The sequence below is a fragment of the Polyodon spathula genome, chromosome 18 (assembly GCF_017654505.1).
Source record: "Polyodon spathula isolate WHYD16114869_AA chromosome 18, ASM1765450v1, whole genome shotgun sequence".
NCBI lineage: Eukaryota > Metazoa > Chordata > Actinopteri > Acipenseriformes > Polyodontidae > Polyodon > Polyodon spathula.
In genome coordinates this window covers 5236019-5251830 of record NC_054551.1, presented here as the reverse complement: position 1 = coordinate 5251830, position 15812 = coordinate 5236019, and the positions used below count along the sequence as shown (strand labels likewise).

The 15812-nt window shown below is 37.8% G+C and overlaps 1 protein-coding gene across 1 annotated transcript in view; it reads left to right on the top strand.

Annotated features, from left to right (window-relative positions):
• The first annotated feature begins 9256 nt into the window (after nucleotides 1-9256).
• The window catches only part of LOC121331070 (extracellular serine/threonine protein kinase FAM20C-like), a 43862-nt gene continuing 37306 nt past the window's right edge, over nucleotides 9257-15812 (top strand). The window contains exons 1-2 of the mRNA XM_041278224.1: nucleotides 9257-10067; nucleotides 11306-11484. Coding sequence (XP_041134158.1) covers nucleotides 9508-10067; nucleotides 11306-11484 — 739 coding nt within the window. The 5' untranslated portion in view covers nucleotides 9257-9507. The remainder of the gene's footprint in view (nucleotides 10068-11305; nucleotides 11485-15812) is intronic.

Below are 15812 nucleotides of genomic sequence, written 5' to 3'. Positions count from 1 at the left end.
CTTATTTGTTACCATTCGGCAATCTTCTGAAAACACAGGATGTTTATGCTTTTATAAAATAAATATTTAGTTTTTTTTCATATAGAATGATGCATAAGCATGTGCTCTATAAATGTTTTATCATATGCTGATGCTGGAATAGAATCCACAGATGGAGTGTTATAGCTCTGAGAGCCTCATTTACATTCCGTACCCCCTCACCACTCACTGTACTTCCCTTCAACCTGTTAGGGTTGATGAGCCTGGCTCTTTTGAATTGTGATTAAAATGCCCTCTTGCGGTGTGAGGGGTGGTCGGTTCGCACACAGCCTGCCGTGTTACACTTAGGGGTGCTTTAAACGTACAAATTTAAGAAGATTGAAACAGAAAATGATATACAAAGTAATTCTGAACATCAACAATCCCTTAGTTATTTTCAGGCCCGTACCAAGTGGAACTTTATATTGTTAACTCTAAAGCCAGATGTCAAAATTCCTATTTAATCCTCAATGAGAGAATATTGAAGTCTTATTCTCTGTATACGATTGAATTTGTGGAAGTTCCCAGCCCAAGCCTCTCCCATAGCTGATAAGAGACTCAAGTGCTTTCCCCTCTAACCCTTCATGATTTCACAGTCAATTTGGCTACTAGATATTTTTTAATTAATAAACAAATGCTGCCATAGAGAAAGCTTTTTTTTATCTGTGCATATTGATGTTTCCCTTAAACAACGTGTTTGTTCGTGGTGAATACTGGGAATCGCCTTAAAGTAAAAATATAATTCCAAGATATGAGTTTAATTCTTCAATCCCCAGTTCCATGGAGACTGGTTAATTTTTTTTTTAAATACTTCACAGCAATGTGTTACTAGCCTGAGAATATAAATCAACTGGAGCTGCACTTAACTCTGTCAGCACCAGAAATCATTTAAAGAGCTTTGACTGTCATTTAAATTTCAAATGTCACTTGATGTTTTCATGTTTCCTATTTTATGATCTATGCAATCATTCCAAGGGCCTCAGGGCTCTGTTGCTCCAGTTTTGAATTGTTGTCCTTTTTCTCTATATCTTCCTGTGGCTGGCTTGGAGAAAAAAGAGATTTGTGTCACAGGTCAAAAAGACTAACATTACATCATGTGACAGGAAGATAAGTATTATTGTGTCACACATGAAAGAAAAGGTCATTTGTAATTTGGTATATAAATATTCAGGCATTCAGTGTGATACTGTCTTTGTAAACAACATATTGGCACTCTAAATGTATATCTAAAAATGTATTGCCTGAAGTACATAAATCTGTCACTTTTCTGTACCAAAGCTGACATGATATTGTACAAAATGGGTAGTGTTTCCCTCAATAACAAGCGCTTTCTCTTTGCATTTTCCAGGAAGCATATTCCGTTCTGTGGTTTAAGAGGCAGTGGCTGTGAATTCAGAGGTGTGTGCCAAGAAAAACTGACAATGTCAAGATTTCCAAGATTAATGATAGGAGGGATCCTGGCCCAATACCTCATCTTCTGAAGATGAAACCGTTATGTTCTGCCACCTTCCTTATGTTTCACTTACTCAGGAGGGATCAATTTAGGTCCTATGATGCTTTTGACATGTGATTACAACACATCATTTTCTCGAACACCTGAGCACAGTGTTTACGGTTTCTAAGACTTAAGAAGGTCAAATGAATCAACTTATTCTGTCAACTTATTTCTTCTTGTCATGTAACTTTAAATACTCAGAAAGGAGTACTTTGTAAAAATACACAGAATTCAGATCCAGAATTTCAGAATTTGGTATATTTTAAAAAGTCACTCAGGCTTGGTATTTGATTGGCTTAACCCCCCACCCCATCCTGCAAAAAAAGGTTTACATTTAAGCGATAGAGCCCGTCGATCCGGGCCTACCATGTGGTAGATGACCACGACTGGAGTTATGCGTCCTGAGCCAAAGGCAAGAGCGATAACAAAAGTCAAGGTCATCTACCACGCGGTAGAGCCTGCTTCAAGAGGGCTCTATCGCTATTAGAAAACTGTGTATTTATTTATATTCTCTTTAAAACTATATTTACCTTGAACTTGTGATATTTTGTAACCTTCTGCTGAGGAAAATAGTCCCTAACATAATTAGAATATAAAAACGACATACACATAGAGAAAACGTTATTATTATTATTATTAAAATTATTATTATTTGGCTAACATAGTTATTTATTGGGGTCTTACTCTTAATATAATTTATATGGACATGTACAATTGTTGAATAGTCTGCATAGTATTGAGTCAGGCTCGAAACTTCTTGTTGGAGGCGGGGCGTCATTCAAGCTGTCAGGGAGTGGATTGGCTGGTGCGGAAAGAACTGAAACAGGGTTGGCAGTTTGACTGGTTGATTTTGAGGGAGGGTGTTGTTTGGATCCAGCTGATGACATAATTGTGGACCAATCATGTCTTTCCTGTTGATTTGCTCTTGCTCTTGCTGTCCAGTAGTTGCGAATTGACCTTTCCTTACGGTGTCCTGTCACAGATATGATTTCGCTTGTCTCTAGCCCAGTGTCAGAAAGTATGTTTAAGCAGCTTTTCATGTTATCAGATTAGTTGTAGATTAGAATGTTAAGGGAAAAGCTGGTATTTATGGGCAGATTGATTTAAAATTGCAGTTATGCAATTAAACGTTCCAGCAAGCATCTATGCAAAATAGAAGCCTGCTAGATCTGGAAGCTGATTGGCTGTTCGCACTCAATCGTTTTCTAATTATGGATTGTACCTTATGCTTTATGAGATGGTTTAGAATGTTGGCAGCACACATTCACAACTGTTTCTACATGAACAAAGAGCCAGGGCTATAAACCTTGGTCACCATGGCTCTATTTCTTTCTTTATTAAATCAAATGTAGTTATCCTTTAGTGATGCATTCAACCTCCCACAGGCTTCTCATTTTAGATTTGTGTCTCGACTAGATGAAACATGACTGGAGGACAATGGCATGACCTCCCAGTCCAAAAGAGTCTGACCTGGCTAAACCACCAAAGGCTCAGTCTTGTTCTTATAAAAGTTCAACAATCCCATTACCTAACTGGACTTGTTTGAGAACACAACAGGAACACAACCTTTAAAAAAAAAAAAGTTGGATAATGTTAGCAAAAAAAAGGGGGTTGCAGCAAAAGAAAACGATGTAAACCCTGCAAGAAAAAATAAAGACATATTTTATATAAACCTTAGAAACTGAGAATTGCTATTCAATTTCTGAAGCCACATAATTAATACCAAATGTTATTGGCAGTAGTGTTCACTGGTAGAAACCACAGAAATGTTATAGTGGGTGTTTAATACCAGGCTTCATTAAATGTTCACTAGACATCACTTTACACACATTACGATGCTGGTTTTGATACCGGGCCTGTTTTGTTTTTTGTTTTGTTTTTTCTAGCAGGTCACCTAAGGTTACAGAAGTTCCTTTTATTAATATTGATAGTAGTCATAGTATTTTTTCAAGCAAATATTTTTTTTCTTTCATTGAATAACTTGTCATGAGAACTGTGAAATGTAAATAACATCAAACAGTTCACACACTTAATCTTACAGATATGATTTAAGCAGACTGAATTGTACATCATGTTTCAATTATACAAGAGGATCTTATGAAGCATGACCCATTTTTAAGATATTTAAATATCAATTTTGTCTTAGTTATCTTTAATGTCGACCGCATAGATAGGATAAAAATGTCTCTTATTTCAAAACAAATATACAGTGCAAGGTGACAATGAAGGGTTTTATCACATAAGTAGGGCTTCTGATTTTTGGTTTTAACTGATAAAACCCAATAAAAAAAACCCCATACAAAATAAAAAAAGAAATTGGTGGACAGCCAATAAACACGGGAGAATTGTGGATTTACGTTGGCTTTACCCTTTTCCCATTAAAAAATAAAACCTAATACAAAAATAATAATAAATACATTTCCCTGTGCTGCTGTGCAATGTCCCGCCTTCCTGACTTGTATCTATCATTGATTCGTTCTGAATACTTTAAACCCTCCCCAACCACTGAGGATTTAAAACAGAATTGTGGCGAAATGTATAAAAATGCCTCCACAAAAAAAAAACCCAGAAGAATATACCACTGACCACAGGGATTTCATTGTGGAAGACAGCAAAGGAAAGAAGGTACAACTTAAGCGTGCAAGTACTGTCGAGTTACTGCTATACATATTTTGGCAGAAAAAAAAAAACACCCAAGAATTTTGGAAAGTAACCGAAAGCACTAATTTCATACAGTATATCAAAAATGAAAGCCCCCCCCACCCCCCAAAAAAAAAAAAACAATTTACATAATACTCAAAAATAGCTAAAAATAAGCAATTAATAAAAACAGAAAAACAAGCCCTACACATATCTATATTTAGTCCTGTTTTGGATCCATTTCACTCTCTTGTTTTATACTTGAAGCAGTGGAGTGTTTTGATATTCATGTATTATATAATATGGGGATGGGAGCCCATTATGGTGGTTGTAGAAATGTTCGTTGGTGGACCGCCATTACCTTTCCTTTGACTGTCATCTGCATTAAAATTTACTGATAACACTAATTTGGTATTTTAAAATTAAGTTTATAAATGTGTCAGTACTCCAGTCTCTTTCTGGTCACCAGTAAATTCCCAACAGATATGATATTCACTTGAAAATGCCACAGGTATGTTTACACACCGGTGCTCTGTGTATTATGTCAAAAAGGAAACAACAGAAACATAATAGAAAACTTTGTAAATATACAACAACATTTAATAAAGTACTTTATTAACATATGTTAATATGTTATTTACATATGTTGGCCTAAACAAGACTGGTTTTGGCAATCTTTCTTTACTGAAATAAATTGTATCTAATTTTAGTACAGTATATGTACATTTTTTATGTCAAATAAGTGGCTAGAGACTTGGCAGCAACAGTAAAAAGATGAATGTTATACCACAATTTGAAATGACAAAGTTAAAATGGGCAACACTTCAACGAAGGCCTAATTCAAATATTTAAGTATGCATTGAACAAAGCGAAGCAGTATTTATTGGAATTTAATTCATTTTTCATTCCATTATTGCACTAGTTTTTATTTAAAAACCCCTTTAAATAGGTTGATATATATACTTTCACGTTAAAACATCAGGATTTGTTTCACTAAAATATGGTAGTTGATCATCATGAAATAATTATAGATGTTTTATAAGTTGTGTAAACATTTAATTAAATATCTACCTGTGTATTACATTATGATGATTGGGTGATTTCAATATCCATCTCCCCAACCCCACCCACTCTGTCTGATTCCTTCCTGTCCTTCACTCCTTCAACTTCTCTCTCTATTCCCTTCTACCCAGAAAGCTGACTGTCAACTGGACCTCACCTTCTCCTGCTGCCCCTCCACCCTCTTTGTCACCCCTATGGACTTCTCTGACCACTATTTAATTTATTTTTCTCTATCTGTCCCCTCTCTCCTTACTCCACCTACCCCTACTGTCACCTCCCATTGTAATCTCTGCTCTGTCTCCCCCTCTGTTCTTGCCTCCAATGCTCTATCTCACCTCCCCCTATCAACTCCCCCCAACTCTCTGTAGACTCTGCTACCTCCACCCTCTTCTGCTCCCTCACCTCCTCCCTCGACTCCCTCTACCCCTTAACCTCCCGACCTGCCTGCCCCTCCCCTCCCCAACCCTGGCTCTCCTCTGTGCTCCACTTGGCAAGAACCGAACTGTGCTCTGCTGAAAAGAAATGGAAGAGAACCAAACTCCCTGCTGCCCTAGACCTCTACTGCTCCCTCCTCTCCTCCTTTTCCTCTACTCTCATCTCTGCTAAATGCTTCTATTTGCAATCTATTACACTATGTAACACAATTTTTGTTCCTGGGTAGTAAGTGTTATGTAAAGTAAATTTACAGTATAATCGTAAATCTCGAAAAACTACTCACTTCTAAATCTTTTGTAGTCATTTTTGTATTACTTTAGTATAAATACATGTTAATTTGGATTCATATGTTGTTTTTTTCTGACTTTATGTGAACGAAAGGAATTGTGTCCTGGTCACAAAAGCAAAGTTTATGGGGAATAATAGCCATTTTCTATACTTTTGAGGCATAAGCAATTAGGAAATAACACTACCCTACTAACTCACCCTCCTTCTCCTCCTTCTCTTCCCTCGCAGACTCTGACCTCTCCTCCCTCCTCCAGGGCCACAAACCCATACCACGTGTGCCCTGGACACCCTCCACACTTACTTCTTTCAAGCTGCTGCTCCTGCTCTACTCCCCTTCATCTCCTCCCTTCTCAACACCTCTCTCCTCTCTGGTCTCTTTTTCCCATTGCCTTCAAGCAAGCGTCTATCATCCCCCTCCTCAACCCCACCTCCCCCAGAACTACCGTTCTGTCTCCCTCTTACCCTTCCACTCTAAAACCCTCAAGCTGGCAATACCCTGCCAGCTCTCTGCTTTCCTGTCTAACCACTCTCTGCTCAACCCTCTCCAATCTGCACTCGTATCTAACCCTGATGTAACTATCAACACTGTTATCTGCTCTTGAACTGCCTCGATATCAAATCGTACTTATGTTTTGTATTTGATCTTATTAGGACTGAAGTCCTTGTATTTTGTATCTTGCTCTTAATTGTATTGTAATTCATGATATGTGTTTTATTTTGTATACAACTGCAAGTCGCCCTGGGTAAGGGCGTCTTCTAAGAAATAAATAATAATAATAATAATAATAATAGTGATGCTAACACAATTGGAAGGCAATACTGAGTACTGCTATTAGGTGCACAGACTTATGACAAACTCAGCAATTAAAATGAGCTGCAGAGCAAATGTTAAATGAGTAAACATAGATCAGTACCAGCCATTATTACACAAAGAAAATTACTAGTTCTTGTTTTAGAAAGGCATTTGCAGATAACACCAGAATCATAACAGCATTGAACCCTGATCAGAATAACTGAAAGGGTGCAAGGGGCTTGAATTCAATAAAAGTTTATGGCACTGCCACAGAAATACTTTGGGGGGAAATTTAATTTAAAAAAATGACAACATCCCCCCCCCCCCCCCCCCCCCCCCCCATTGTGGCATTGTGAGCCATTATGGAAGTTTTTAGAATCATATTGTCTACCATCGTCTGACACCTCCATCTAAAAGGTTATCTGCAGTTTTTTTTAATACTTTTTATCCTCAAAGCTTGAGTAGTGTAACAGTATGTGGTACAGCTTTCCAGCCATTTGAGTTTCTTTGAAAGAAACAGTGTTTCAGGAAAATATCCTCTTCCCCGTTTAACTTTTACATGATCTCTCCTGGCTTAGATGTGTGACTTCTTATTGCGTCTGACAGAAAATGCAGTTCAGGAAGGAGATGTCCACCAATGGAAAGAAAACGAACGATTTATTGAATTGACAGATAAACATGCCTGTAAATGGGTCCGTTGTTATTTGAATTTGGCCCATGGCCTTGCCCATTGGAGCTTGTTGGCCACCCCTATGCTGGCATAACTATGATGAATGAAGTATATGAATTAGATGAATGACTAATGCCAGCAAGCAGGACAGGAGGGCCACCTTCCTGCTAGAAAAAACATACCACAAGGTGGAGGCAGGGGAGGAGGGGGACCAAACAAACGATCGATAAAGGGCATAGATGAAAAGGGGGCATGTTTATATCATCAGTGTTTTTTTAAAACACTTAAATATTTCTAAGCACACCTTCAAAACTAATTTTGGAATTACATCTGATGTGCTAATTAAAATTCTTAATGGTTCCAAAGAATCAAGGGACTCTGTTTTCAGTCATCTGCAGTGTAATGTCAAAATTTTTAAACATTTTTCGTACATATATATATATATATATATATATATATATATATATATATATATATATATATATATATATATATATATATATAATACACCTGGCAATTTACAATACAGTACTATACTTAATTATCCTGCCCCATTCATCTGCAAACTTTGGCTAAAAGGAAATTAGACTTAAGACAGGTGACGAGAACAATGTTGGTTTCATGCAGTGTAAAAGTTATATAATGTATAGCTCGGATTGTATATTGTCAGCAGTACACTTGCACCATACAGATTATTAAATCTATACAATAGAAGGTGGTAGTAAATGCTGCAGAAGCTTATGCACAGATTTGCATTAGTCGTTTTGATCTTGTGTGCTAGACATCTAGCCTGCCAATATATTGTGCAATTCTTGCTGCTGTCGATGCTGTCTGTTTTGTTTTTCTGCATGCAAAGTGAGAGTCAGACGCCCTCTCCTTGTGCTTATTGGAGCTGCAGTAAAATAAAAATTCTCAGATTGTAGCTGCCTTTTTCTGTTACTATCACTGTAACGTGGATTCAGCCAATCTCTTCCCTATGACGTTCGGCGAGGCTGGATTCAGAACGACTCGATCATAATATTTAACACACCCACCCAGAATTAAACTGCAAGAACACCAGCCGGACCAGTCTGTAGCCATCGGTAGAACTGTGGGGTTATTCATACAGTCTGCACCTGTCAACGATTGCTTTCTATCCTCTTATTTAAGAATAATAGCAGAAATGTTAACTTCTGTGAGTATACCTTATAGACCACGCTTTTCTGGAAGGAATTTGATTAGCTGATTCAAGAAGCCTGTTCTGATTTTTTTGCGCTGCCAAAATGTTCCATACTTGATCCTGCAATTTGCAGCTGCGGTAGAGCTATACCGTGTTATACTACACGTTGCGTACTTCTGTCACAACATAAAAGTAAAGAAAGGAACTGTTTGGATGTGGCGGTTTTTAAGTCGTTTTTATTTTACAGCACCAACAACAAGATCGTTTTTTGTTTGTTTGTTTTTGTTTTTGTTTTTTTTTTTTTTTTTTTTTTTTTTTTCAGTAAGTATCAGGCCTTGTGGAAGATTTGGGGATCGACGTTTTAGAAAAATACAAGTTGGGCAAATGCATTGTGCCTATCCAGAAGACGAAAACGAGTCCCGGCTCTGCAGTCCAGGTTCTGGTGATGGAGAGTCGCTGTAGGAACCTCGCATACACTAAATTATACTATGGATATTTGTGTTCGTATTAAAGCCTTGCTTTGATTTCTGTACATAACAATCGTCAAAGAACATTCGCATGCACAACATGAAGACATCTCTTACGCGGTAGGAAGGATGCTTCAGAGCTGTGTGTAAATCTGTTTTTCTGTTTTTGTTTTTTTTGTTTTTTTTTCTAGCAAGATCGGTTTGGAGGCTGTTTTTTTTTTTTTTTTTTTTTTTTTCTGTTTTTTAAATTGAAAAGCACGTTGCTTTTCTAATTAATACTTACAACTATGTCATGTTCATAAGCTAAGTAACATAAACCCATTTATTCATGTATCATTTTAAGCATTCGCTCGTGCTTATTATTTTATAGAGATCCTGTACTTCAGTTATCCTGTGCCACTACAAGGTACGCTACTTTTAGTGTATATGTCTGTATTATTTTAAACATATATACATATATTAATTTATCATATTATCAAAATGAAGATGATACTGTTTCGCAAATTTAGAGTGCTAATCGTGATGGTGTTTCTCATCGCATGTACCATGCACATAATGATCGATTTACTACCGAAGCTCGAGAAGCGGGCGGCGGGTCCTGGTACTGCGGGGAACAGCGGGTGCTCTTGCTCACATAGACCGAGCGAAGAGCCTCAGAGCTGGGGCAAGCAGCGTGCCAGGACCGGGGCAGAGTCTGGCTGGCCTGACAAGCACACCCTGAGGATTCTTCAGGATTTTAGCAACGAACCGAGCTCTAACCTGTCCTCCTATTCACTAGAAAAAAATACGGGACTGGCGGACAAAACCGAGGCTTTCAAAAGACTTGAACAATACCCCCGGCATGGGAATACTGAGAAGCAGTTTATCCAGGACACGAATACCAATAAGAATCAGCCTGTTAAGGGATACTCGAAACTGAACTTTCTGTTTGAGAATTCCCTTTACAAAATGCAGGTCCCTGGACTCACTGACGAGGACACCTTATTTAATGTCAATACTGATATCAGATTTAACCCTAAAGCGGCTGAGAATCAAGAATGGTAAGCGAGGCACTATTTTTGCATATGCTATTGGATTATTGAATGGAAAAAAAAAAAAAAATGTTACATTTAAAAAAAATATTCAGGGATCTAAAAATGCATTATTAATATTTAATATAAAGGCAGTGTATACACTTTTAAAAAAAAAAAAAAAAAAATCTTGTTCAAGTTCTCTTGTGCTTGAGATTAAACGATATTGTACTTTACTGTAAAATGTCCCCAGAGCACAAGAGTTTATGAAGGACGTGCTAACGTACATTTTCAAATACTGACCTGTGTACTTTTTTTCTTCCTGCAAAGAATATTCTCAACCAAACGATCATTCCTAAACGGCTTGACCGATTCATTCTACACTGGTTTAAATCTAGTGCAGAATTCTATAATGGGTTAAATCGAAGATTTCAATGTGTTTAATCTATTAATGATACATTATACGTTATAGGGTGGGCTGTTTACATGCACGGTCACTGTCAACATTTTTCAAAATATGGAACACATATATTAGGTGTGTAGCTCTAGGAGTTCACATACATGTTTCATTTCGTGTCATGAACACCGTCTCTTCTTATTTTACGTTAATGTTCTCATTATAATGTTGTATTGCTATTAGTATTTAGAATAATGTATTAAACCTGGTTATCGTGGACCATCAGGGGTTAACAAATTATCACACTTGGTGGTGTTTATCAGTGGGCACCAGTTTATGTTATGAATAACAATCTTGGTTGGAAATAATCATTATTTAGCGAACCCCTAATTTTGCAGTTCTAGGTTAAAAACTGGATTAGTTTTGAAGACAGTAATTAAAAATCCTGTAACCGTCACGCAGAAAGCAATTAACCCTTGGTGAGTCAGGAATATGAAGATTGTAACGGATCCTTTTACTAAAATACTGTTCTTTGGTAGACAGGGAACTCAAAATTAAGCAATATGTGTTACATAATGACCACTTAATGTTTATACTGTGTAACTGAGCTCTCCTTAATGACTGTGATGTTAAATTGTTACTTTTATGGTACAATTGCACAGCCACCACCAGAATTAGTTTGCTGGAAATTAGATCTGAAAATTAAAAAAATGCTATGATGTCTTGCTTTTTTTCACACCCTGCACAGTACAATACCTTGGTTGTAAGGCCAAAGGAATATTTACTCACTCCTCTTAATTCTGTATATTGTTTAACATTTGTGCACAATTGTATATAATTCATTTTATTATTATTATTTTCTAATCCTTAGGCAAAATGAAGGGAATGATGAAGAGGAGTATGTTCCTACTGGAGAACCTTCCGCGGATTCCTATCCGAACTGGTTAAAATTCCACATTGGGATTAATCGATATGAGCTGTACTCCCGGCACAATCCAGTGATCGATTCTTTATTAAAGGATCTAGTCTCTCAAAAAATCAGCAGCGTTGGTAAGAGTATACCTCATCAAATATGTGTACTGTAGTAATGTATTCATGTTTGATTTGTATGATGAGTAGTGTTCTGTACATATAGATACTTCATGAATACTTAAATACATACAGTAGGGTGCAAAGTAGGGTGTTGCTGGTTCGAGTCTGGGCTATTCCACAGCCGACCATGGATTGGTGTTCCCAGGAGGCAGCACTCAATTGGCTGAGCATCGGGGGGGTCGATCAGGGTGTCCTCGGCTCACCGCGAACCATCGACCCCTGTAGTCTGTCCAGGCACCTGTGGGCTTGCCTGTTACCTGCCCAGGAGCTGCCTTGTCCTTCTACACTGTAGCTCCTGGGCAGCTGCATGGTGAATCCACAGTGTGTAAAGAAGCGGTCGGCTGACAGCACACGCTTCGGAGGACAGTGTGTGTTCGTCTTCGCCGCTCCTGAGTCGGTACAGGGGTGGTAGCAGTGAGCCAAGCATAAATAAATAATAATTGGCCATTTCAAATTGGGAGAAAATAAAAAAAAATTATTGCCAACGACTAAATTACTAAATCATTAAAAAAAAAAAAAAAAAAAAGTCACCTCGTTCTTGACTTTTCTTCTATTTCATCAGTAAAGGCTGGAGATCCTGTCTATGTTATTGAAACATATAACTTAATTTTTGAAGTTCATTGATTCCTGAAGTTCTGTAATGGGCCAAAGTTGTACTGAATTGTATTCTTTGGTGATTTTCAAAGTTTAGTATATGGTACATTTAATTACAGTATTTCATTACCTTAACTGTAGGTGTAAAACTGTAGTTTTACTGAATTGCACTCATTTAATGTTTTGTAAAGCTTTGTAATTGTATATGCTTACAGGTGATATAATAGGTTTCTCGCTATATATCATTAGTAGGTACTTGTATACTAAGTACTTGTGTATGTTAACTTTATTCTGTACGTTATTAAAGGTACAGTAATTGTTATTAATACTGTACGTGTTCGATTATCCATACAAATCGATTATGCAAACTAGTGTCGGTCCCAGTTAGTTCAGATCATTTGTCTACTGTGGTAAGAGAAATGGGAAACTCATATCCACAAATGGTATAATGCATGGGACTTTTTAGAAGTGTTTAAGGTGCCTAATTAGCACATTTTCACACAAGTGCCTATTGTTTCTATATCGCTATTTTAATTCTAACACCCCAAGGTTTTCATGGGGGTAGGTATATCAAGTATATAACAAATCTTGAGATTTTAAATAAATTTGCACACTACTATACATACCTTTACATACAGTGGCTTGCGAAAGTATTGACCCCCCTTGGCATTTTTCCTATTTTGTTGCCTTACAACCTGGAAATAAAATTGATTTTTGGGGGGTTTGTATCATTTGATTTACACAACATGCCTACCACTTTGAATATGCAAAATATTTTTTATTGTGAAACAAACAAGAAATAAGACAAAAAAGCAGAAAACTTGAGCGTGCATAACTATTCACTCCCCCCTCCCCCCCAAAGTCAATACTTTGTAGAGCCACCTTTTGCAGCAATTACAGCTGCAAGTCTCTTGGGGTATGTATATATAAGCTTGGCACATCTAGCCACTCGGATTTTTGCCCATTCTTCAAGACAAAACTGCTCCAGCTCCTTCAAGTTGGATGGGTTCCGCTGGTGTACAGCAATCTTTAAGTCATACCACAGATTCTCAATTGGATTGAGGTCTGGGCTTTGACTAGGCCATTCCAAGACATTTAAATATTTCCCCTTAAACCACTCAAGTGTTGCTTTAGCAGTATGCTTAGGGTCATTGTCCTGCTGGAAGGTGAACCTCCTTCCCAGTCTCAAATCTCTGGAAGACTGAAACAGGTTTCCCTCAAGAATTTCCCTGTATTTAGCGCCATCCATCATTCCTTCAATTCTGACCAGTTTCCCAGTCCCTGCTGATGAAAAACATCCCCACAGCATGATGCTGCCACCACCATGCTTCACTGTGGGGATGGTGTTCTCGGGGTGATGAGAGTTGTTGGGTTTGCGCCAGACATAATGTTTTCCTTGATGGCCAAAAAGCTCAATTTTAGTCTCATCTGACCAGAGTACCTTCTTCCATATGTTTGGGGAGTCTCCCACTTGCCTTTTGGCGAACACCAAACGTGTTTGCTTATTTTTTTCTTTAAGCAATGGCTTTTTTCTGGCCACTCTTCCGTAAAGCCCAGCTCTGTGGAGTGTACGGCTTAAAGTGGTCCTATAGACAGATACTCCAATCTCCGCTGTGGAGATTTGCAGCTCCTTCAGGGTTATCTTTGGTCTCTTTGTTGCCTCTCTGATTAATGCCCTCCTTGCCTGGTCCGTGAGTTTTGGTGGGCGGCCCTCTCTTGCCAGGTTTGTTGTGGTGCCATATTCTTTCCATTTTTTAATAATGGCTTTAATGGTGCTCCGTGGGATGTTCAAAGTTTTGGATATTTTTTTATAACCCAACCCTGATCTGTACTTCTCCACAACTTTGTCCCTGACCTGTTTGGAGAGCTCCTTGGTCTTCATGGTGCTGCTTGCTTGGTGGTGCCCCTTGCTTAGTGGTGTTGCAGACTCTGGGGCCTTTCAGAACAGGTGTATATATACTGAGATCATGTGACAGATCATGTGACACTTAGATTGCACACAGGTGGACTTTATTTAACTAATTAGGTGACTTCTGAAGGTAATTGGTTGCACCAAATCTTATTTAGAGGCTTAATTTTTTTTTAGAATTTTTTTAAACAAGTTATTTTTTTTCATTTCACTTCACCAATTTGGACTGTTTTGTGTATGTCCATTACATGAAATCCAAATAAAAATCCATTTTAATTCCAGGTTGTAAGGCAACAAAATAGGAAAAATGCCAAGGGGGGTCAATACTTTTGCAAGCCTCTGTACATACATACATAAATGCATACATACATAGTATATACTGCTTGCATTGAAGTTTGATACATTGTGAAGTGGCATACCAAAAAAATAGAAACTATAAGTGAGTTTATGACATTTCTTGTCTGTTTTACTTACTTCTGTGTTGTGCTGAAGGTTAATTGTCTACAGTGTACTTCAAAGACAAGTCAAGGACACTTTCTGCACCTAGGATCATCCAGTACAGAAAATGAAAAACTTTAAAAAAATGAAAGAAACCCGAGCAACGATAACCTGAAAGCCATATTAGCATTACAAATACGTTATTGTCCTATCCTTGGTTTCATTTCCATTTTAAATTCCAGTCGCTTTGTAGTTAAAGTTGTGTGTATTAATACTTTATTTGAATTTTGTCAAAGTTGCTCATGTGCAGCTGCGATATTTGTGAGTATGAGCTTAACAGCCTCCCTCTGCTCTGTGCTGGTGAAGCAGTGGCTATGCTTTTACACTTATTCAACAGCCTCCCTCTGTGACGTTTAACACATAAAACTTCAATTACACAAGGATCAATAGAGAAGGGGAAAAAAATGAATGCGGCAAAATTACTGAACGTTAGTTATGTTTACATCTGTAGCAATGTGGAATAGAAACTACAAAAGAATGAAAATATTAGAATCGTGTTTTTGAATATTTATTAGTTGCAGTTGTGATTCGGAGTTAGGCTGCATGTTTATAATCATATACTGGCTCGTCTTTGTCACAGCATGGTGCTGCTAAAGTAATAAATTAGAACATCTCTGGCATTGCTTTGGCATTGCTTGTGTGGATCTCTTGGGGATAGTGGGTTGGATAGTGCGCTATGAGATCAATGAAAATAAAAGAAGCCCTGGGAGAATCTGCTTCTTACTCATAAAGAAGCCGACACCAAAAATTACTCCAGGTCTGAAGCAATTATGTCTTATAATTCTCCAGCAGTCATGAGCACCAGGCTGATATTTCATTAAGGTCAGGGGTCAAGTGGATTGGTTCCAGTGCTGACGTTCCCAGTAGGTGCTGTGTAAATTAAGGCTTCTCATGGTATTATTGTAAAAGAAACCCAGAGCTGGAGACAAATCCAAGAGGTGCAATAATTTATTTAAAAGCCAAAAAGGAGGTTTATGGCTTAAAGATGTATTGCTGGGTTAACGCTGATATGATATTGAAGATATTTTACACCGGAAATATCTAATAAAATGCAGCATCTGGCTTTCAAGAATGATCTTTCTCCATACAGAGGTTATGGGAACTGAAGTTGGAGGATAGGAAGCGTTTAGTTTACACAAGAACACTGAACTGCACTTTGGCCAGCAAGCCAGGGTCATCATCCTTGCTTATCTTCAGAAGAGCTATGGTATCTTTAATGTCCACAGTAGAGTAGACAGGACCTTTGGTTTATTCATGAACTCATCCGAATGACAACAGAAGCATG